Here is a 22,869-nt window from a genome sequence, read left to right as displayed (position 1 = left end):
GTTCCCTGTTCAAAAGTCGGACAGGGGTTGGGGCCAAAACTCGGACAACGTATGAAATTAAGAAGCTCGGACTCCTTTCAAGTGCTTAAACATCGGACAAGGGGGTATGAGGGTTAAAACTCGGACCCCATCTCCTGTTTGCAAAACTCGGACCCCCATTCCTTTCACAAAGGTCGGACTAGGCCCTTACATTCAAAGAAAGTTGGACCATGTCCTTATAAAGTAAAACTCGGACCAGACATGTTATACAAATTCGGACCTAACTAACATACATGAATGTCGGACTAGATTACATCACTTAAAGCTCGGACCCTTAGGCATTTTATAAAACTCGGACACATAGTCCCTTACCAAAAGTCGGACACCCACCCCTTGCATACAAAGAACTCGGACTTCATGTCCCCTTTTTTTTTAAAACTCAGACAGGATATTATTATCACAAGGTCGGACATATATCATTTTAAAGAAACTCGGACATGCACCTTATATTAAAGTTCAGACAACACAATGCCATTAAAATTCGGACCCTAGTATTACTTCAAAGCTCGGGCCATATAGTTTTCAATTAAACTCAGACAAAACATTCAATCATACGTTCATTGAAATTGTAACAGTTACGTTCCCACATGATCCAGAACCCTAATTTCATTGCTTTGCAGAAATCAAATCAATATTCAATCCTTCTATCATCACAGTCAACTTAACTTTCAGCAGGTAATTTGCACAACGGATTTCACAGTCGATCATAAACCATTTACCACAATCAAACTCAATCAAACGCAGAACTATCACATATAGAATTAGGGTTTCTATGAATCACACATTCAAGAATTGAAAACAATCAAACAATCAATAACCATTTACCTTGGATTGATTCTAACTAGATTGCAAGATTAAGATTGATGCAGGAGACTTGTGCTTGTGATGGAGATGATGATTACCAGAGAAGATCAGAGTATTGCAAGTACGTGTTTTGGTTTTTGTGTAGTGATTAGTGAAAAGGGATTAGGGTTAAGTATCACTAGGATTTCACTAATTACTCTAAACCTCCCTAAGGATCATATTTTACACAAGTACACCATCTCACAACAATTTCACAGTTTCACCACCAAGTTCATATATTTGACAAGTCTTTCACAATTAACAAACAACCATGCACAATCACACAATACGATTCATTGCATCAAAACGTTACAGTTCCATAGCCAATTATTTGTGCAAATAAACAACTAAACAATACATGATCGCGCAATAAATGCAAGATAGGAATCTTGGAAATTCGAGTTGTCACATTATCCCCAACTTAAAAGAAATTTCGTCCCGAAATTTGGTACGCACTCACTGAGGAAGCTAGGTAAGCTGTATTGTTCACTGGTTTTTCTGGGGTGTCACATCATCCCCCCGTTGATTTGGAATTTCGTCCCGAAATTCCGCAGTAGTAGCTTCAGTCTCAGTAGTGGTTGCATTGGTTCCGAATAATTGGGGGTACTTTTCTTTCATTTGGTCTTCGCGTTCCCAGGTGTACTCTGGGCCACGTCGGGAGTTCCAACGAACTCGAACAAGAGGGATTCTCTTGCTTTTGAGGACCTTAACATCCCGGTCCGTGATTTCAACTGGCTCCTCGACGAACTGCAACCGCTCGTCGATAGTGAGTTCCTTAAAAGGAACTATGAGGGTCTCATCTGACAGGCACTTCTTCAGATTCGACACGTGGAATACGTTGTGAACTGCACCGAGTTCAGCTGGTAGGTTTAGCTTGTAGGCCACTTTTCCTATTTTCTCAATGATCTCGAACGGTCCGACATACCGCGGATTTAGTTTGCCCCTTATGCCAAAACGAACCACACCCTTCCAGGGTGAGACTTTAAGTAAAACCCGGTCCCCGACCTGAAATTCCAACGGTTTTCTACGCTTATCCGCGTAGGCTTTCTGACGGTCGCTTGCTGCCGCCATGCTTTGTCGTATTTGTGCAATCTTTTCTGTGGCGTCCACTACAATCTCTGGACCCGTGATCTGACTATCCCCCACCTCTGCCCAACAGAGAGGTGACCGGCATTTACGTCCGTACAATGCCTCGAATGGAGCGGCTTGTATGCTGGTGTGATAGCTGTTATTGTATGAGAACTCCACCAAAGGGAGGTGCTTTTCCAAGTCGTTGCCGAAATCAATAACACATGCTCGAAGCATGTCTTCAAGAGTCTGGATCGTTCGCTCAGACTGCCCATCCGTCTGAGGATGATATGCTGTGCTCATGTCTAAACGAGAGCCAAACGCTTTGTGCATCGCTTGCCATAGTTCTGAGGTGAATCGTGCATCCCGATCCGAAATAATAGAGGTGGGCACCCCGTGCCTCGATACAACTTCTTTAAGATAAATTTCTGCGAGAGTGGAGAACTTATCCGTTTCCTTTATAGCCAGGAAGTGTGCAGACTTGGTGAGTCGATCCACGATCACCCATATGGTGTCATTCCCACGCTGGGACCTGGGTAGGCCGGTAACAAAATCCATGGAAATTTCTTCCCATTTCCATTGCGGTATCTTGGGCTGCTGAAGTAGGCCCGCTGGTTTCTGATACTCCACTTTGACTTTTGCACATGTCAAACACTTGCCGACGTAAGTAGCGATGTGGGCTTTCATGCTAGGCCACCAGTATGTAGTTCTGATGTCGTGATACATTTTATCCGAACCTGGATGTATCGAGTAGCGAGACTTATGAGCTTCATCCATCACAAGCTCTCGTAAACCGCCATAAAGTGGGACCCAAATACGCCCCGTTACATAGTATGCGCCGTCTTCCTTTTGTTCCATCGTTGCTTTGAGCCGCGTAAAGCTCCAGCCTTTACGTTTTCTGGTTTCAATGCTTCCACCTGAGCATCTCGTATTTGTGCAGGAAGATCAGACTGAATAGTGAGTTGCAAAGCTCGTACACACCTAGGTAGAGTGTCCTTTCGACTGAGAGCGTCAGCCACAACATTGGCCTTGCCTGGATGGTACTTGATGGCGCATACGTAATCATTAAGTAATTCGACCCATCGTCGTTGACGCATGTTCAATTCCTTCTGCTTGAAGATATGCTCGAGACTCCTGTGATCGGTGTAAATAGTGCACTTGGTACCGTACAGGTAATGTCTCCATATCTTAAGCGCAAAAACAACAGCTCCCAGCTCTAAATCGTGCGTGGTGTAGTTCCGTTCGTGAACCTTGAGTTGACGAGAAGCGTAAGCAATAACCTTATCCCACTGCATCAATACACAACCAAGTCCCTGTATCAACGCGTCACAATAGACCACAAAGTCATCCGTGTCCTCTGGCAATGAGAGAATAGGTGCGCTGCAAAGCCTATCCTTTAGGTACTGGAAAGCGGTTTCCTGGGAATCTCCCCAACGGTAGGTGACACCTTTCTGTGTCAGTAGCGTAAGCGGCTGTGCGATCTTAGAAAAGTCTTTGATGAATCGTCTATAGTATCCCGCCAAACCCAAGAATTGGCGTATTTCTGTTGGTGTACGCGGTGCAGGCCAGTTCCTGATCGAATCTACCTTGGACGGATCGACACGAATCCCATCCCTGTTCACCACATGGCCTAAGAAGTGGACTTCACGAAGCCAGAAGTCGCATTTTGAAAACTTGGCGTACAGTTGTTCCTTTCGAAGAAGTTCCAAGATAAGACGTAAATGTTGCTCGTGTTCCTCCTGACTCTTGGAGTAGATCAGGATGTCGTCAATGAAAACGATGACGAACTTGTCAAGATAGGGTTTGCACACCCTGTTCATTAGATCCATGAAAACTGCAGGCGCGTTCGTAAGCCCAAATGGCATGACTAGAAACTCGTAGTGACCGTAGCGAGTTCTGAATGCTGTCTTGGAGACATCCTCATACTGGACTTTCAGCTGATGAGATCCTGACCTTAGATCAATCTTGGAATAGTAACTCGACCCTTGCAACTAGTCGAATAAGTCGTCAATACGTGGAAGAGGGTAGCGGTTCTTCACGGTGACCTTGTTCAGTTCGCGGTAGTCTATGCACATCCTGAAAGTGCCATCCTTCTTTTTCACGAATAATACTAGAGCTCCCCAAGGCGAAGAGCTTGGACGAGTGGAGCCCTTATCCAAGAGCTCTTGTAGTTGCTTCGACAGTTCTTCCAGTTCGGTTGGAGCTAAACGATACGGTGCGCGGGCTATTGGTGCTGCTCCTGGAGCTAGCTCGATTTGAAACTCGACCTGGCGTAGGTAAATCTTCAGGAAACACTTGAGGAAAATCACGTACAACTGGAATGTCCTCTATTCTCTTCTCTCTCAATGATGCGTCAGTAACAAGTGCTAACATAGCAGTGTGGCCCTTTCGCAAACACTTCTGGGCCTTAAGGAAGGAGATGATGCCCACTACAGCACCACTCTTGTCGCCTTGAATTTCGAGAGGTTCTTGACCAGAACGGGGAATACAAACAATCTTCTCTTTGCATAGGATCTCCGCTTGCTGTTGGGATAACCAATCCATCCCAATGACGATGTCGAAACTACCCAAGACTAGGGAATGAGGTTGATGGAGAATGTCTGACCAACTAAGATGAGGTTACAACCCTTGACTACCAGAAGATTGCTGACCAGTGCTCTGATAGTCATCAATCTTTCGCTGCCGTGCCTGAGACTGAACTGAAGTTGAACCCTTGCTGAAGGTTCCATCCCACCTTCTCTTGTTGTCACTGGGAATAGCAGAAGTAGTAGTAGTAGCACCAATGCGTCTAGGCAGCTTGTTCTGTTCCACTGCCTGATCTGTGAGGCGATGAGCAAGACGCTGAATGTCTTGGATATTGTCGAGGTTAGCCGATGTAGCATGGCTCTGAATCTCTGAGGCTAGACCCTTGAGGTACAAATCGATACGCTTGCTTGGAGGGTCCACCATGGTTGGACACAAGATGGCCAGTTCGTTCGACCGTTTCGTATAAGCTTCAATTTCTGACCCCCGTCATTTCAAATGGTAAAGCTCCACTTCCAACTTGTGGATGTCATCACGCGTGCAGTATTCCATTTTAATGCGTTCTTTGAATTCGTTCCAGGGGGTGGCGTTAGCAGCTGCCAACCCTAGTATCTGTACTTGCGCGTTCCACCAGGTTAGCGCGATTCCTTCCAAAGTACCAGTGGCGTACTTGACCCTGCGAGCCTCAGGGCATTCACACATCTCGAATACTGACTCGAGCTTCCCAAACCAATGGAGTAGTCCCACTGCTCCTTCTGTGCCACTGAATGTGCTTGGACGACAGTCCATGAAGTTCTTGAATGTGCAGGCAGGTTGCTGTGCATTCTGACCCGTTGCGCGAGAATGATAGGTCAAGGTTAAGCGCGAGAGTTGGGTCACGAGAGTAGGGTCTAACATCCTAGGATAGGTTTGGAATAGCATGTTATACCTCCTGCTCGTGCGGCTGCAAGCGCCGCAACAACTTGTTCGTGAATGAGAGCCGTCAACTGGGCTTGAGTCATGTTAACACGTCTAGACATGATCTTCATAGCAAATGTAACGTAAGTGAGAGGGGTTCGCGAGTAGTGCGATGACAGAAGATTGTAAGCACGTAGGTGTTCTCAAGCAATAACAAGTAGTGAGTAATGTAATCTAAGCATACCACGAGCAAAGTTCTATGCAGTTCTAGCATGTAGGCAATAAACATAAACCTTATTACCTAGTATGTTGAGTCTTGCACGTGGAGCGAAGCGTCGTTGTGGATCGTTGAGAGCACTGTTCTGGTTATAGTCTGGTTTTAATAAAAATGTTTTCCCCGTATTAAAACCAAGTTCTCTATAACCAATGGCTCTGATACCAATCTGTCACACCCCCCAAAATCCACCTGCGGAGTATCACCGCTTGGGAGCGTGACTGACCAGGATCAAGCCACCAATCATATAGAACAATATATATAGTAAAAGTAATTGCCATTAAACCAAACCAAATCCATATGAAAAGTGTTCCAAAACATGAGTAAGTTATCGTTGTTTAGCGGAAGCGTATAATTAAAACCCATCACAATAAAGTATCAAATGTCGTAAGTGTTTAACAAGACAATCACGATCCAAGCCCACAACGACCAGCTCCTCCCTGTGCAAGCTCCATGTATCTAACGACCTGCAAGGCATGTAACAGAGGATCAACAACTAGTTGAGCGAGTTCACAGAAAGTAAATGTGTAATAGTAAGTTTGTCTGTAACATGTGGCTCTACTAGGCCGATAGTATGTTCTATTGGTGGGGGCTTCCCATGTTGTATAACCACTAGACTATTCGTAACCATAAGTGTTCTTCACAACCGAGAACAGTAGTACGTACAAGCTTTACGTAGGTTTACGTAAGTATCCTTCACAACCGAGGATAGTAGTAAGTATAAATACACGTAGGTTTTACGTGAGTATCCTTCATAACCGAGGATAGTAGTAAGTATAAGTATACGTAGATTTTACGTAGGGGTCCTGCACAACCGAGGACAGTAAGAAACATATGCATATGTGAGCTTTACGCATGTGTCCTCCACAACCGAGGACAGTAAGTAGTATAAGCATACGTAGGTTTACGTATGTGTCCTGCATAACCGAGGACAGTAAGTAGTATAAGCATACGTAGGTTTACGTATGTGTCCTGCACAACTGAGGACGCTGGTATGGTAGTCTAGTGGTAGTGTCAGTATGAATCTATTCAAACTTATTCCTTCAATCCCATTCCCAACCCTGGGAATCCCATGCCTTAGTAAGGGTGTGAACTCACCTTGGTTTGCTCGGTATGCTTAATTATGTGCTAGCAATTATTCAATCAAATCCTATAGTAAGCACGTATACTTGATCAGTTCATGTTCGTAATGTTTCATATGCAATTAATACCACAGAGTATGTTCGACAATCGATATCATGCATCATACGTCAGTTAATCACATTAGTACGATCCCTGTTTCTCATCAAGGCTTTCTCAAATTAATCTAACAATAACATCCGCGCATAGCTGGATTAATACACTTGCATAATTCACATGCGCATCAGAGTTAATCAGGACCGTATTACAGTTAATTCACACAACGTGGTTATCATACGGAGTCAATCACATTTAACATATCATATTTAACAGTGTTCGTGGCTTAGCAAAGTAACCTTCATATCTTAACAGATTCAACATGTTATAGCATACATTCATAGTTTCAATTTATCATCACACAAAGCCTTGCCCTATCTAAAACTCAGACAAGAAGTGAGGGGGGGGGGGTTCCCTGTTCAAAAGTCGGACAGGGGTTGGGGCCAAAACTCGGACAACGCATGAAATTAAGAAGCTCGGACTCCTTTCAAGTGCTTAAACATCGGACAAGGGGGTATGGGGGTTAAAACTCGGACCCCATCTCCTGTTTGCAAAACTCGGACCCCCATTCCTTTCACAAAGGTCGGACTAGGCCCTTACACTCAAAGAAAGTTGGACCATGTCCTTATAAAGTAAAACTCGGACCAGACATGTTATACAAATTCGGACCTAACTAACATACATGAATGTCGGACTAGATTACATCACTTAAAGCTCGGACCCTTAGGCATTTTATAAAACTCGGACACATAGTCCCTTGCCAAAATTCGGACACCCACCCCTTGCATACAAAGAACTCGGACTTCATGTCCCTTTTTTTTTAAAAACTCAGACAGGATATTATTATCACAAGGTCGGACATATATCATTTTAAAGAAACTCGGACATGCACCTTATATTAAAGTTCAGACAACACAATGCCATTAAAATTCGGACCCTAGTATTACTTCAAAGCTCGGGCCATATAGTTTTCAATTAAACTCAGACAAAACATTCAATCATACGTTCATTGAAATTGTAACAGTTACGTTCCCACATGATCCAGAACCCTAATTTCATTGCTTTGCAGAAATCAAATCAATATTCAATCCTTCTATCATCACAGTCAACTTAACATTCAGCAGGTAATTTGCACAACGGATTTCACAGTCGATCATAAACCATTTACCACAATCAAACTCAATCAAACGCAGAACTATCACATATAGAATTAGGGTTTCTATGAATCACACATTCAAGAATTGAAAACAATCAAACAATCAATAACCATTTACCTTGGATTGATTCTAACTAGATTGCAAGATTAAGATTGATGCAGGAGACTTGTGCTTGTGATGGAGATGATGATTACCAGAGAAGATCAGAGGATTGCAAGTACGTGTTTTGGTTTTTGTGTAGTGATTAGTGAAAAGGGATTAGGGTTAAGTATCACTAGGATTTCACTAATTACTCTATACCTCCCTAAGTATCATATTTTACACAAGTACACCATCTCACAACAATTTCACAGTTTCATCACCAAGTTCATATATTTGACAAGTCTTTCACAATTAACAAACAACCATGCACAATCACACAATACGATTCATTGCATCAAAACGTTACAGTTCCATAGCCAATTATTTGTGCAAATAAACAACTAAACAATACATGATAGCGCAATAAATGCAAGATAGGAATCTTGGAAATTCGAGTTGTCACAGTATCTGTTCGTGACCATTTTCCAATACCTACCGACGAACTACTCGATGAATTAAATGGCGCTTCGGTCTTTTCAAAAAATGATCTCCGTTCGGGTTACCATCAGATTCGTGTGGCCGGCAAGGATTTTCACAAGACGGGCGTCTCGTACCACCGACGGTCATCATGAATTTGTCGTAATGCCATTCGGGTTAACTAAAGCGCCCTTTACATTTCAGTCGGCAATGAATGTCCTCTTCCATCCAGTACTTCGGAGGTTTGTTCTCGTTTTCTTTGATGATATACTCATTTTATAGTCGCAACATATAACGACACTATGAGCACCTCCGTTTTGTTTTTTAGAAATTGTTATCACAACAGTTTCATGCTAAACCGTCCAAATGCGTCTTTGCGGTCAATGAAATATCATTTTTAGGCCATCAAATTTCAAACAATGGGGTTTGATGTCCGATAATCAAGATCACCCGAGTTCGGGCCAAGCCGCAAAGAAAAACGCAGCAGCAATATTTATGTTTTTTTAGTTTATTAAATGGGTCAAACTAGTTTATGTTTTATTTGTTTTTTTCTGTTTGGGCCAAAGACCACAAAACAATAGTCCAAGTCACTAAAACTTTGAGTCCAGAGAAGTTGTTATTAGGTCAAGAAGTTGGGCCTCATGTATGCGAACAGGTGTGAAGATTGAAATAACCGCACATACGGTTATTATGGGAACAGACGTGTCTTTCTCCCTTGATCGACACACCCATTCATCATACGTGGTCGACACATATAAATAGGGTTCCAACTTCCAGTTTCAAGTGTCTGTAATGCAAGTTTCTGATTATTAAAGTTCTGTTTGTTTCAAGCCTGTTATGATTAGTTTCGATTCTGCAAATCAGTTTGTTCGGTTTGTTTTATTTCAATTGTTATCATGAAGACAACTTGGTGCGAAGTTTGTTATGATTAAATTTATGATTGCCAACATACTCGTTCTCGCGCTCAACGATCCTGGGAACCTGAAAGTGCTGATACCAACATTGGTATCAGAGCCAAAGGTTATGCGAAGGCAGGGAACGAGGATGACGGGTTCGGAGATTGTCTGAGGGTGAACAAGGCTAAATTGGTTGGTACCGATTCTCGCGACACCGGAAAGAACAAGGGAAAGTGCGGCCAGGGCAGCGAAAGGAAGAGCAAGTACGCGCAGGGGAAGCCATCCACTCGTTCTTGGAAGTCGCCAGTTAACAAGTTCCCCAAGAAGACAATTCCAAAAGATATCTTCAAGAAAACAAGTTGGAAAAATACTCGACCAGTGGGAAGACCAAGGAAAGCAGGGATATGGTGTTTTACGTGTATGCAATTCGGTCATATTGCATCCATTTGCCCAAGTAAGTATATCAATCTTAGTCCTTTACCGGAAAATGGTGATTATTTAGTAAAGCATATTTGCAGAGGGGAATGGGAAGCAATATGGATAGTTGATCCCACTTTTAAAACACACATGACGGGAAACCGAAATTTGTTCAAAGTGTTCAAAAGACACTTTGGGATCATAACCAACGAGAAACGGAAGTAGTTCTCGTTCATACACGACATCGGCGAAGTTAAAGTTCCAGTTGGCGGAAAGGATAAGAAAATCCATTGTGTAAATTACGTGCCAAAAATGAAACGCAATATTCTTAGTCTAGAACAATTATTGTACCAAGGGATTGAAGTGGTTACTTCGGGTGACACGTGTACGTTGAAAAAGATGTTTGGTGATAGGGCGAAAGGTTTTGATATATTCAAAAATAAATCCGAAGTGGATTTAGAACAAGAATACTTATGTAAGTTCTACGAGAACTTAGATGTTGAAAATGGATATCTCAACGAGAAAGAAAAATTGCAAGAATACGTTGAAGATTTTTACGAAAAAGAATTTGAAGTTAAGAGGGAGAAAAATAAAGAAAGGTTCGGAGAAGGCGTTTCAGGTACGAAGAAAGATGAGGTTGAATGTTCCAAAAGGGCAAAGTTAGGTTTGATGACTTAGATGGTATAGAAGAAAATCCACAAGAATCACGAGAAGCGATACGAAAAAAGGGCTGTGATGATCACGCAAGATGAGGAAGATGTGATAGAGAATGATCTCATAGTCGAAAGTTGTCTGGATGTGCTCGATTTGATCATACTGCATGAGGAGTTAGTAGGGCATGAATCATTCTATGAGGGTAGCATGGAAGACGTAATAAATTGCTTCATACCATGCTTTCTTGGTATATGCAAAGAGGGCAAAATAAAACCAACACTTCTAAACAGGAAACCCGTTGAGTTTATCATACTTTACAAGGTTGTTAAAGAGTATGGAGGTTTCAAGAAAGTAGTACAAGATGATGCATGGGATAACAATGAACTTCAATGCGGTTTCGATTGTAATGATGATTATGAAGTGAAGGCTGCATATGTTCGATAAATCGAGTTAGTGGAATGGTACTATGAAGTTATGAAGATCAAGCGCGAGAAGAATGGAAGCAACAAGTTTGAAGCGGGTTCAAGTGGCGCAAAAGATGATGAAGGAATCAACGTGATCGAAAGCGAAGATGAACCTTACTTGGTGATCATCGTCGAGGTCACCGACAAGAAAGACGAGTAGAAATGAAAGGCGAACTGCGGCTGCTCTGATTAAGGGGGAGAATGATGTCCGATAATCAAGATCACCCGAGTTCGGGCCAAGCCGCAAAGAAAAATGCAGCAGCAATATTTATGTTTTATTAGTTTATTAAATGGGTCAAACTAGTTTATGTTTTATTTGTTATTTTCTGTTTGGGCCAAAGGCCATAAAACACTAGTCCAAGTCAGTAAAACTTTGAGTCCAGTGAAGTTGTTATTAGGTCAAGAAGTTGGGCCTCATGTATGCGAACAGGTGTGAAAATTGAAATAACTGCACATACGGTTATTATGGGAACAGACGTGTCTTTCTCCCTTGATCGACACACCCATTCATCATACCTGTTCGACACATAAATAGGGTTCCAACTTCCAGTTTCAAGTGTCTGTAATGCAAGTTTCTGATTATTAAAGTTCTGTTTGTTTCAAGCCTGTTACGGTTAGTTTCGATTCTGCAAATCAGTTTGTTCAGTTTGTTTTATCTCAATTGTTATCATGAAGACAACTTGGTGCGAAGTTTGTTACAATTATGTTTATGATTGCCAACATACTCGTTCCCGCACTCAACGATCCTGGGAACCCGAAAGTGCTGATACCAACAAATTTTTAGGCCATCAAATTTCAAACAATGGGGTTGCCCTGGAACCCGACAAAGTTCAGTTTATACAACAGTGGCCACAATCATATTCATTCACTACCCTACATGCATTTCTCGGGCTCACCGGCTATTACAGACGCTTTATTCCTAATTATGCTAATGTAGCAGCACCTTTGACTAATCTTCTGAAAGGCAAAGAATTTCAGTGGAATGATAAAGCCCAAGAAGCATTTCTTCAGCTTAAATCCAAAATGGCTCACCTCATCACCCTTGCCCTTCCCGACTTCACCGAACCCTTTAATGTAACCACTGATGCTTCGGGTGTCGCTATTGGTGCATTCTTGTGGCAAAAAACCGACCAATTGCATTTTTCAGCAAGAAATTGTGCACTACAATGCAAGCTCAATCTGCTTATACTAAAGAATTATACGCCATCACCGAGCTCGTTAAAAAATGGCGTCAATACCTACTCGTGCGTTAAATCCGTATATTCGCGGATCACCATATCTTGAAGCATTTACTTACCCAAACCAATCAAACCCCGGAACATCAAAAGTGGGCCACCAAGTTACTTGGCTTCGATTACGAGATTCATTATAAGTCGAGCAAGGAAAACATTGTTGCCGATGCATTAAGTTGAGTCAATTTACCATCATTTCATGCCATTCCGTATCCTATAGCTACATGGTTAGAGGTAATTTGGAAGTATTTTAAGGAAGATAATAATGGCAAGCAATTGATAGATCAAGTGTTGAACGACCCATCCAAGTTTCCTTATCACATGGTCCGAGATGGTCTCATATACCGACATGACAAAGTTATGGGGCCACCAATTAACCTTACGAGAAAAGCTATTACAAGAGTATCATTCTTCGTATGTGGGTGGCCATGCGGGTGTCACGGCTACAACGAAAAGGATTGCTGCTACCTTTTCATGGTATCAGCACTTTCGGGTTCCCAGGATCGTTGAGTGCGGGAACGAGTATGTTGGCAATCGTAAACGTAATCGTAACAAACTTCACACCAACTAGTCTTCATGATAACAATCGAATAAAACAAACTAACTGTATACTGAACTTACAGAATTGAAACTAATTGTAACCGACTTGAACAAACAGAACTTTTAATAATCAGAAACTTGCATTACAGACTTGATTGAACTGGAAGTTGGAACCATGTATTTAAACGAGTGGACATGTCTGAGGAGTTGCGTCATTATTTGAAGGGATACATCGATTCCCATATAACCGTATTTACGGTTACTTCCTTGACACACACCGTTTCAAGATAAACCGTGGCCCAGTCCTAATACATAAACCTAATGGACTTACTAGAGTTTGACCCAATAAACATTACATGGCCTCAGGCCCAAGTTCTAAATAAAAACATAAAACAGTAAATTGTTTTGACCCATTTAATAAACTAATAAAACATAAATATAGCTGTTGCGTTTTTTCTTTGCGGCTTGGCCCGAACTCGGGTGATCTTGAATATCGGACATCATTCTCCCCCTTAATCAGAGCAGCCGCAGTTCGCCTTTCATCGCTATTCGTCTTTTTTGTCGGTGACCTCGACGATGATCACCAAATCAGGTTCATCTTCGCTCTCGATCACGTTGCTCTCTTTATCATCTTTTGAGCCACTTGAACCCGCTTCAAACTTGTTGCTTTCACTCTTCTCGCACTTGCTCTTCATAACTTCATAATACCATTCCACTAACTCGATGTATCGAACATATGCAACCTTCACTTCAAAATCATCATCACAATCGAAACCGCATTGAAGTGCAATCTTGTCCCATGCATCATCTTGTCCTACTTTCTTGAAACCTCCATACTCTTTAACAACTCTGTAAAGTGTGATCAACTCAATGGGTTTCCCGTTTAGAAGTGTCAGTGGCATTTCGCCCTCTTTGCACATACCAAGAAAGCATGGTATGAACCAATTTATTACGTCTTCCATGCCACCCTCATAGAATAATTCATGCCCTACTAACTCCTCATGCAGTATGATCAAATCGAGCACATCCAGGCAACTTTCGACTATTATGTCCTTCTCTATCACATCTTGCGCAATCATCACAACCCTCTTTCGTATCGCTTTTCGTGATTCTTGTGGATTTTCTTCTTTACCATCCATGTAAATCATCAAACCTAACTTTGCCCTTTTGGAATATTCAACCTCATCCTTCTTCCTACCCGAAATGCCTTCTCCGAACCTTTCTTTACATTCCTGCATCTCAACTTCAAATTCTTTTTCATAAAAATCTTCAGCGTATTCTTGCAACTTTTCTTTCTCGTTGAGATATCCATTTTCAACATCTAAGTTCTCGTAGAACTTATAAAAATATTCTTGTTCTAAATCCACTTCAGATCTATTTTCGAATATATCAAAACCTTTCGCCCTATCACCAAACATCTTTTTCAACGTACATGTGTCACCCGGAGTAACCACTTCAATCCCTTGGAACAACAATTGTTCTAGACTAAGAACATTGTGTTTCATTTTTGGCACATAATTAACACAAATGATTTTCTTATCCTTTCTGCCAACCGGAACTTTAACTTCGCCGATGCCGTATATGAATTTTTTCGAGCTCATTAATTATCACTTTAAGAGCCAAAAAAAGTGATAAATAATAAGACGGTAAACTTTCCAAAACCGTTTTCGCTAATGTAACTCTACCAGCGAAGGATAGGTGATTGGCCTTCTACTTAGAAAGCTTGTTTTTGAATCTATTGATCACCAGTTGCCAATAACTAGCACACTTAGTAAAAGGGAACGCGCCCGCTTCACATTTTAGCATACTTGCGAACCGATCAGTTTTATGTTTTTCCACACCGACCCCAAATAATTGGCATTTTTTATGATTTACCTTAAATCCCGTAACAAGGTTTACCCATCTTAGGAGCCGTGAGAGGCTATCTAACAAATATTGAAATTTATTCTACACACCTCGTAATTCATCCTACACAACTCTTAATTTATCATACACTTTAAATTTAATTTTTTTCTTTTTTGAAAAAAAATATACTTTTTGAAAAAAAGTTAAAAATTTAATTTAGTTAGCTATTAAAAAGAAAAACTACCAATTAATGATCTATCTAAGTTTATCAATATACCCTTACATTAATATTAAATACAAAAATTAAATAAAGTAAAATGAATCATTTTATTAGTTAAAATTTGTTCTTTTTTTTTTTATAAAAAAATATTCTCATTTGAATTCTTCACTACATATAATATAATATAATGTTTCTGTTGTTTTTCTCGTAAATTTAATGTTATCAAATAAAACAATGATAATGATAATCCCCCCACTTGTGGCCTAGTAATAGGAGACTTGCTTTTTCCAATGGAGGCTCAAGTTCAATTCTTACTTGTGTCATATTGGGGTGCATATTGGGCAATGATGGTGACAAACCCACCGAGGGGGGTTCGATCCTGAGCCGCACCCCGATTTTCATCCGGCTATTACTTCAGCGAGGCAACTCGTGTGGAGGCAGTACGATTTCCGGGGGAACGCCGTAACCAAGTCTGGCCAACCCAGCGCAGACCCGGTTAAGACAACGTAAGTCTGAGCAGACTTGGCTAGGGTCACCGATTATGATAAAACATTAAAAGCATTATTTAACTACCCCTATCCAATGATGTGGGACTCCCACGGCCATTGGTTTATATTGTTCAAGTCATCCCTCCGTCAACGCTTCCATCTTAGTCATGTTTCTATTGTTCAAGTCATCTCTCCGTCACTTGTAATTTTATATTAACTCTATGAAATCATCATGTATTAACCCTGTGAAAACATCATGTTACAGACTTTAACATTTCTGTTCTTAACATCAACTTCATTAGTTCAATCCATCTGCCACAAAGGTTGTGATTTAGCTCTCGCTTCATACTACACTGTACCAGCAGGAAATGATATCAACTCAATCTCCAAATTCATAAACACCAGCCCCACCAACATTCTCAAGTATAACCCGAACACCACTTTTCGTCCTTTTACGAGGATCAACCTGCCGTTTCGTTGTGATTGTATTGCCCATGAGTTCTTAGGACATGTGTTCAACTATGTTTTAACATCTGTGGACATATATGAAACCATTGCACAAGAGAGGTATGCTAATCTGACAACTGCAGACTGGATTCAGAGGTTTAATTATTATGATCCCAATCGTGTACCTGATGGTAGTAATGTTAATGTGACGGTGAATTGTTCGTGTGGGGACGGTTCCGTTTCAAGGGAATATGGTTTGTTTTTGACGTATCCTCTTCGTCCTGGGGAGACTTTGCATTCGGTATCATGGGCTGCTAATCTTAGTTCTGAGTTAATTCGGAGTTACAACCCAGATGCCAATTTCAGCCAAGGAAGCGGTTTGGTTTATATCCCGTGGCGAGGTTAGTGTAGGAACTGAAAAAAAAATTAGTGTTAAATAAAAGTGACATGATGTGATGTGTTCGAGCCGGGGGTCTCACTGGAAGCAGCCTCTCTATTCCTGCGGGGTAGAGCTAAAGCTGTCTATATCTTATCCTCGTCAGACCCTACCTTAGCTTTGCTATTGGTGGGATTTACTGAGTACGATGATGATGATGATGATGATGATGCTGATGCGATGTGTTTGTTAATTCGCAGATGAAAATGGAAATTATCCTCCCTTTAAAAACAGGTATGTTCTGGCAAAGTTTATTAAACTAGTATAAGAATACAAAATTGTAGGTAGGGGCTGTCCCATGAGCCTTTAAAATAGAAACTTATAAACGTATAAACAAAAGTCACTAGTTTGGGGTCGGCTTGAAGTCTACCTGAGTCGAACCTCGAATCAAGCGGATTACTTAAAACTTCAACAGCCCAAACTTATATAGGTATTTATATAAACCTTCAAAACAATGCCACCCTACAAGGAGGGGGGTGGAACAATATAGTATAGTAATGTGGTTAAGGGGATCGGAGCAACATCCATCCAAAAAGTATTGATACTTATAGTAAGGGGCGGACCTAGCATGTTACTAGGGGTAGCCCCGGCTACCCCTTTACGCTCCGGTGGTAGTGTAAATTTTGGAAAAATTTGACGTTTTTTCGATTACATGATCCCTTTTTATATGAAACGTTGCCTCTATAAAGATTTTTTAGATCCGCCACTGCTTATAGTGGTAAATTATCACTAGCATAGGTAGTGAGTAATGTTGGACAACAGATTCATATGCAGCGGAAGGTTTTACATAATTCACAGACATGATTATGTAAAGTGATTGTGCAGAAAATAAGAACAATGCAAGATGTGCAGAAACGAACAGATTTTGTGGACAATTTCGGTTGTAAAGAAACTATCTAGATAGCCGGAATAATTGCCGGCAATCAATTATAAATACCATTGTTTTGGTGGTTAATTTGGGCGGGTAACTGCAGTTAAGTTTAAAACTTAACCCGCTTATCATCCTAAATACATAAGCTATCATCCGAATTACATATCATAATTATATATGTTCGAAAAATATAAAACATATCTAAAGTTTAATAATAATACTTCTAACACAACCCCCTTTAACTTTAGTTATGTTTGAAGCTTGTTGCATAACACTCCGATTTGCATCTTCAACGGCTTTCTTCATGTGGTTGAAGTTGAATCGCTTCCTTTTCTTGTGTAGATTCCAGTCGTCTTCCCATCCGTTCCTGGAAAATAGAGCATATTAAGTCGAATCAGCATCATCACGAACATCACCTGCACTTCTCATCCTCCTGTGGCAGCCTTGAGAGGGACCAGCTTCATCGTTCGCCACTTCCTTATCCTGTACCTTTTCTTGCACCGATTTAAATTTGTAGTAATATTCCAAAACGTCAAGATACATGGCATATATTATCCTCATGTAATCTCCATCTTGGTATTCAAATCCTAAGTCTTTCGCTATAATCGGCCATATGTTCTCAGTGGTAACATCACGGTAGCCGCCGTCTCTCCCTACCAACACGTATAGGCTTAACAGATCAATCCTTCTCTTATTCGGAGAATATGGAGGGACTGGTCTTGATGTTATTCCCATGTAATCATTCAGAAACCATCGCACCATCTCTTCAAACTTCTTTTCGAGATCATACTTGTACTTGAATACATAATCTCGGTCATCAATCATATCGAGCAATGCTTTGCAATCAGCAAAATCATGGAATTCCAATGCCCTTATGATCATCCGACTCCAATCATTCTCATCTTCATTCGAAACATTTGTTTCGAAATAAGAATTCAAGTAGTTATCTTTAAATTCATCATCTACGGCGCATAGATCTTGTAACCTTCGTTTCTCATTTAAACTCAATTCTTCCTCTTTTGTTAACCCACTTACTTCGTTTATTGAATTCACTACCGGAGATGAAAACATGGGAAATATTTTACACGTTTCGCCGGATTTTCTGACCGTGAAACCTTGAAGTGTTAATTGATCAAGGCTAAGTACATTCCGGTCAATTTCCGGTGAATAGAAAACACTGTGAATACGCAGTGTATCATTCCCAGTTTTCATCTCTACCGTTCCCACCCCTCGTATGAACAAGAAATTATTCATTCCTGATCTTGTTTCAGCACCCATCATGTGTTTTACCCTTTTGAAAACATCAAGATTACCCGCGAAATGATGTTTAAACGTCGGATTTACGTACCAGATTTCTCCCCATTGTCCACCATCAGTCCCGGTGACAATCATATCATTCTGGCAGTGAACATCATCTTCTTGTCTTCTGATTCCGGCGTTCATTGCTTGTCTGACCAGTTGCGCCGCTTCATCGTTTTCCTTAGCCTTACACATGTAAATTTGATGCCCCGGTAAATGCCAGTAGTAACAGAGTCTCACACGAGGGATTCTTATCTTTTTTATTTTTCTCATTAGCGCAGTGTTGACAAGGCATAATGGTTGAACTCGGTTTGATTTCTGTATTGTTTCTTGTAGTGGCTCTGATACCACTATGTTGGACAGCATATTCATATGCAGCGGAAGGTTTTACAGAATTCACAGACATGATTATGTAAAGTGATTGTGCAGAAAATAAGAACAATGCAAGATGTGCAGAAACGAACAGATTGTGGACAATTTCGGTTGTAAAGAAACTGTCTTGATAGCCGGAATAATTGCCGGCAATCAAATATAAATTCCATTGTTTTGGCGGTTAATTTGGGCGGGTAACTGCACCGGCAGTTAAGTTTAAAACTTAACCCGCTTATCATCCTAAATACATAAGCTATCATCCGAATTACATATCATAATTATATATGTTCGAATAATAAAAAAACATATCTAAAGTTTAATAATAATACTTCTAACAAGTAAACTATTGTATCAACTAGATAAAAGTGCAAAGAGAAAAAAAAAAAGATTAGCACTAAATCTACAAGTCAAGACAATGCTAAGGCAAAACATGCCAAGGCTAAGACAAACAAAAGTGTAGAACCCCAAGACATACTTCGAATGTAAATCTATCTTTGGGTCTAACGAGTGGTCGTAGTCCAAATAATTCTAACTTGGGCTCTATGCAGTACAAAATGAATCCCAGCCAAGCTTTCCTATCATATTCCAATTATAATCATTTTAACAAGTCTTTTTTCCTATGTTTACAGCCCAGGTGACCGAGCCTTTACATTAGTACAAAGTTCCACACCATATTCTGTGAATTATTAAGTTAGCATTTGCTTTCACAGAATCCAAACTATCAGGTGGGGCCATAGGTGGAATTGCTATAGGAGTGGTAGCTGTGGTGTTGTTTCTTGCAGTATGCTTATACAAAGGATTTTGTAGAAAGAAAAATGTTGAAACAAGTGCTTCAGTGTTGTTACAGAATGATGCACAAGTTCAACTTACGCATGTTCAAGGTATTTCTAATCCTTCATTTGCCTTTTAGTATTGGCTCACCATGCTATCCTAATAGTTATGTTTATAGTGAGACCCCCGGCTCGACAGTAGTTTTAGTCTTGGACATAAGGCACATAACACTCAGCAATTGAGACAAAGGCCGATTAGTGCATGTACCCCCTTATCTTTCGGCTATCATCGCCACCACATGATGCATGATTAACCATCCCCCTATTTTAGCGTTATTTTCACAAAACTAGTAAAATAACGTTAAAATTAGTGCACTTTCACTTTTGCCCCCGAGCGCCCACACACATATACATTATATGCGCATACTGCAAGCGGGGCGTTTTTGATTACAGGTATAACACCAGCCAAATCAGTGGAGTTTTCATATGAAGAGCTATCAACAGCTACATTTAATTTCAGACTTGCTAATAAGATTGGTGAAGGCGGTTTTGGTGCTGTTTACTACGCAGAGCTCAGAGGCCAGGTTTGGAACTACGGTTTTTATATTTTTTTTTTATTCTGAATATGTAGTTAAATTTGTACAATAGCTATTGAACTCACTATAAAAATGCATATGTATCTATCTCTAATATGTATATATGGTTCCACCTTTCATGTTTCTTAGCATGCATCATCTGAGAATATTCTTTTTAACTTAAAGACTACACCTATGCCTTTATATTATAATGCAATACAAATGTCTTTCATTTTATCATGTTTTTCTAATCTGTCAAAGTCGTGCAGAAAGCGGCTATCAAGAAGATGGATATGCAAGCATCACGACAATTTCTAGCCGAACTAAAGGTTTTAACTCAAACACATCACCTGAACCTGGTAAGAGGTGTTTAATTTGAACTTCTAAGTTGTCTTCAAAAGGATATATGAACTTACATTTTGATCATATGTGACGCAGGTGCGTTTAATAGGATATTGTGTCGAGGATTCTCTTTTCTTGGTCTATGAGTATATTGAAAATGGAAACTTAAGTCAACATTTACATGAATCAGGTTTGGTCAATTAAATTAAAAACAAGAACTCATTTCTGATACTGAATGAATTCAAACAAAAAATAGTCATGTTCTTTTTAACTTTCAGTTCCAGAAAGGGAGCCGCTACCATGGTTTATCAGAGTCCAAATCGCTCTTGACTCCGCAAGGGGTATTGAGTATATTCATGAACATACCATTCCCGTAGGACATGTACATTGTGATATTAAATCTGCAAATATACTGATCGACAAGTATTTCCAAGGGAAGGTTATACATCTCCTTTGCAAATCTATTCTTGAAGAAGAAAAAACATGTGAAGTGAAAGTGTAGTTAATATACTGCTAGTATACTACTAGTTTATAATACCTAATAAATAAGTAACTGGTTGCGCTACACCTAATCACTTTTCACACTTTTCTTACTTCTCTCTTTTGTATTCTATTTCTTAATTTTAAAAAGTTAATAAAAAAGCAATAGTATTAATTAACAATATATTCCTAAATCTTCATTGCTAAGTATTTAATATTTTTTTAATTCAACCTGTGTAATACATAGGTTTCTAACCTAGTTAGATTATAAATAGGTGCATGTGATCAGATTTATGCTAGGGTACGGTTATTGTTATCATTTCAGTTATGTTTAGATATTTAGTCCTTCTCAAATTGGATTGTTACTTTGGAAATCAGAAGGTTGCATACGTTTATGTCAATTAGATAATTATCTATGTTTTTGAAAATATAAAGCCGTTACGGTCTTATATTAATGGTGGTTTTGATTTATTGGTGCCATGTGTTTACTATTAGGTTGCGGATTTTGGTCTAACAAGGCTGACTAAACTTGGAAGTAAATCACATGTTGCGGGAACATTCGGATATATGCCACCAGAGTAAATCTACTTCTTTTAGTACATTAGAATGTCTTTTTTACCAAAGTGACCTGATGCCACATCTTAATAGAACCATACATCAATGTATAACTAAAGTATAACTAAAGAGGGAACGAGTCGATCTTCAAAACATTTTTTATTTATAAAAAGTCTACTGGACAAAAATGTGGGTCGTGGGTCAACCCAGCCCGTTACGACCCATTACCCATTGGTGGTCTATATCATTATTTGGGCCTCATGGGGAGATTCGGGTCGTTGATCAAGTTCTCTAATGATTGATTGGATGCAGGTATGTACAATATGGGGATGTTTCTCCAAAGGTAGATGTGTTTGCATTTGGGGTTGTACTTTATGAACTTATCTCAGCTAAGCCAGCCATAATCAGAGCAAATAACCCTGATGCTGAAGCGAAGGGCCTCGTTGCGTTGGTGAGTTTAGATGATTATTATTTTCTCATAGATGTTGATTGTTAGTTTACTAGATTACAACTAATCATGAGTAGTGTACAGTTTGATGAAGTTCTTAGTCAAGCAGATCCAAAAGATGACCTGGTCCAATTGGTTGACCCTAGGTTGGGGGATAACTACCCTCTGGATTCAGTGTATAAGGTAAATCTTTTCTGATGAAAAAAAAAATAAGAAAAATGATTTTGTTTTCAGTTGACCCACCCAAATTTTCACTTTATGGTCTCTACTGTTGCAGATGGCTCAACTAGCTAAGGCTTGCACACATGAGGATCCTCGACTAAGGCCAAGCATGAGAAATGTTGTGGTTGCATTGATGACTCTTTCATCATCATCTATGGAAGATTGGGACCCTGGCTCCATCTATGTAGACCAGACTTTTAGCCTCATGATGCGGGCCGACAACTCGAACATGTGACTCGTTTATGAATCGGTGGGAATGCGGAAGAAGAGTGAAAAAACAGTCCATAACTCAATCAAATATTTATCCTAAAACGTTTTAATGATTTATGTTTATTTTATATTATTGGTTTTTATTATTTATCGAAATTAAGTCTAGATATTAGGTTATGTTGACCGAAAATAATATTTCCGTAATGATCGTTTATTTCATTTATGCTTTATTGGTTACTTTGACGAATTTAATGTGTGGGCTAGTAGATTAACCTATAAATAAAGGCTCGGTTGTAATATTTATAATAACTTTTAAAATTATGATAAATTTTCTGTCATATGAGTTTTATCTCTAAGTGTCTGCTAGAACGTATCTAGCCGTTATGGTCTTATATTAATGGTGGTTCTGATTTATTGGTGCCATGTGTTTACTATTAGGTTGCGGACTTTGGTTTAACAAGGCTAAATGCACTTGGAAGTATATCACATGTTGCGGGAACATTCGGATATATGCCACCAGAGTAAATCTTCTTCTTTTAGTACATTATAAT

General features: G+C 39.9%; 1 protein-coding gene across 2 annotated transcripts; it reads left to right on the top strand.

The window, feature by feature from the left end:
* The first annotated feature begins 15,401 nt into the window (after nt 1-15,401).
* Nucleotides 15,402-22,656, top strand: LOC110912458 (lysM domain receptor-like kinase 3). Of its 2 annotated transcripts, XM_022157172.2 has the most exons (12): nt 15,402-16,139; nt 16,375-16,408; nt 19,346-19,350; nt 19,427-19,597; nt 19,940-20,070; nt 20,331-20,420; nt 20,500-20,593; nt 20,682-20,842; nt 21,379-21,461; nt 21,751-21,889; nt 21,971-22,069; nt 22,164-22,656. In XM_022157172.2, the coding sequence occupies exons 1-12, from the start codon at nt 15,548-15,550 to the stop codon at nt 22,341-22,343; spliced, it is 1,779 nt and encodes a 592-aa protein (XP_022012864.1). In that variant the 5' UTR covers nt 15,402-15,547; the 3' UTR covers nt 22,344-22,656. The 2 variants fall into 2 exon arrangements, with proteins under 2 accessions (XP_022012864.1, XP_035835684.1); XM_035979791.1 differs by lacking the exons at nt 16,375-16,408; nt 19,346-19,350; nt 19,427-19,597 and having other exon boundaries at nt 15,408-16,139.
* The last annotated feature ends 213 nt before the right edge of the window (nt 22,657-22,869 follow it).

The sequence above is a fragment of the Helianthus annuus genome, chromosome 2 (assembly GCF_002127325.2).
Source record: "Helianthus annuus cultivar XRQ/B chromosome 2, HanXRQr2.0-SUNRISE, whole genome shotgun sequence".
NCBI lineage: Eukaryota > Viridiplantae > Streptophyta > Magnoliopsida > Asterales > Asteraceae > Helianthus > Helianthus annuus.
The sequence above is the reverse complement of the archived record's forward strand: the minus strand, read 5'-3'. Positions and strand labels throughout refer to the sequence as shown.

Excerpts from the sequence above, each read along its gene's own strand:
- LOC110912458 (XM_022157172.2), top strand. The coding sequence starts at position 15,548 with ATGTTACAGACTTTAACATTTCTGTTCTTAACATCAACTTCATTAGTT. Across the intron at positions 16,140-16,374 it reads GGTTTATATCCCGTGGCGAG|ATGAAAATGGAAATTATCCT; the intron begins GTTAGTGTAGGA and ends GTTAATTCGCAG. Across the intron at positions 20,421-20,499 it reads AAACACATCACCTGAACCTG|GTGCGTTTAATAGGATATTG; the intron begins GTAAGAGGTGTT and ends TATGTGACGCAG.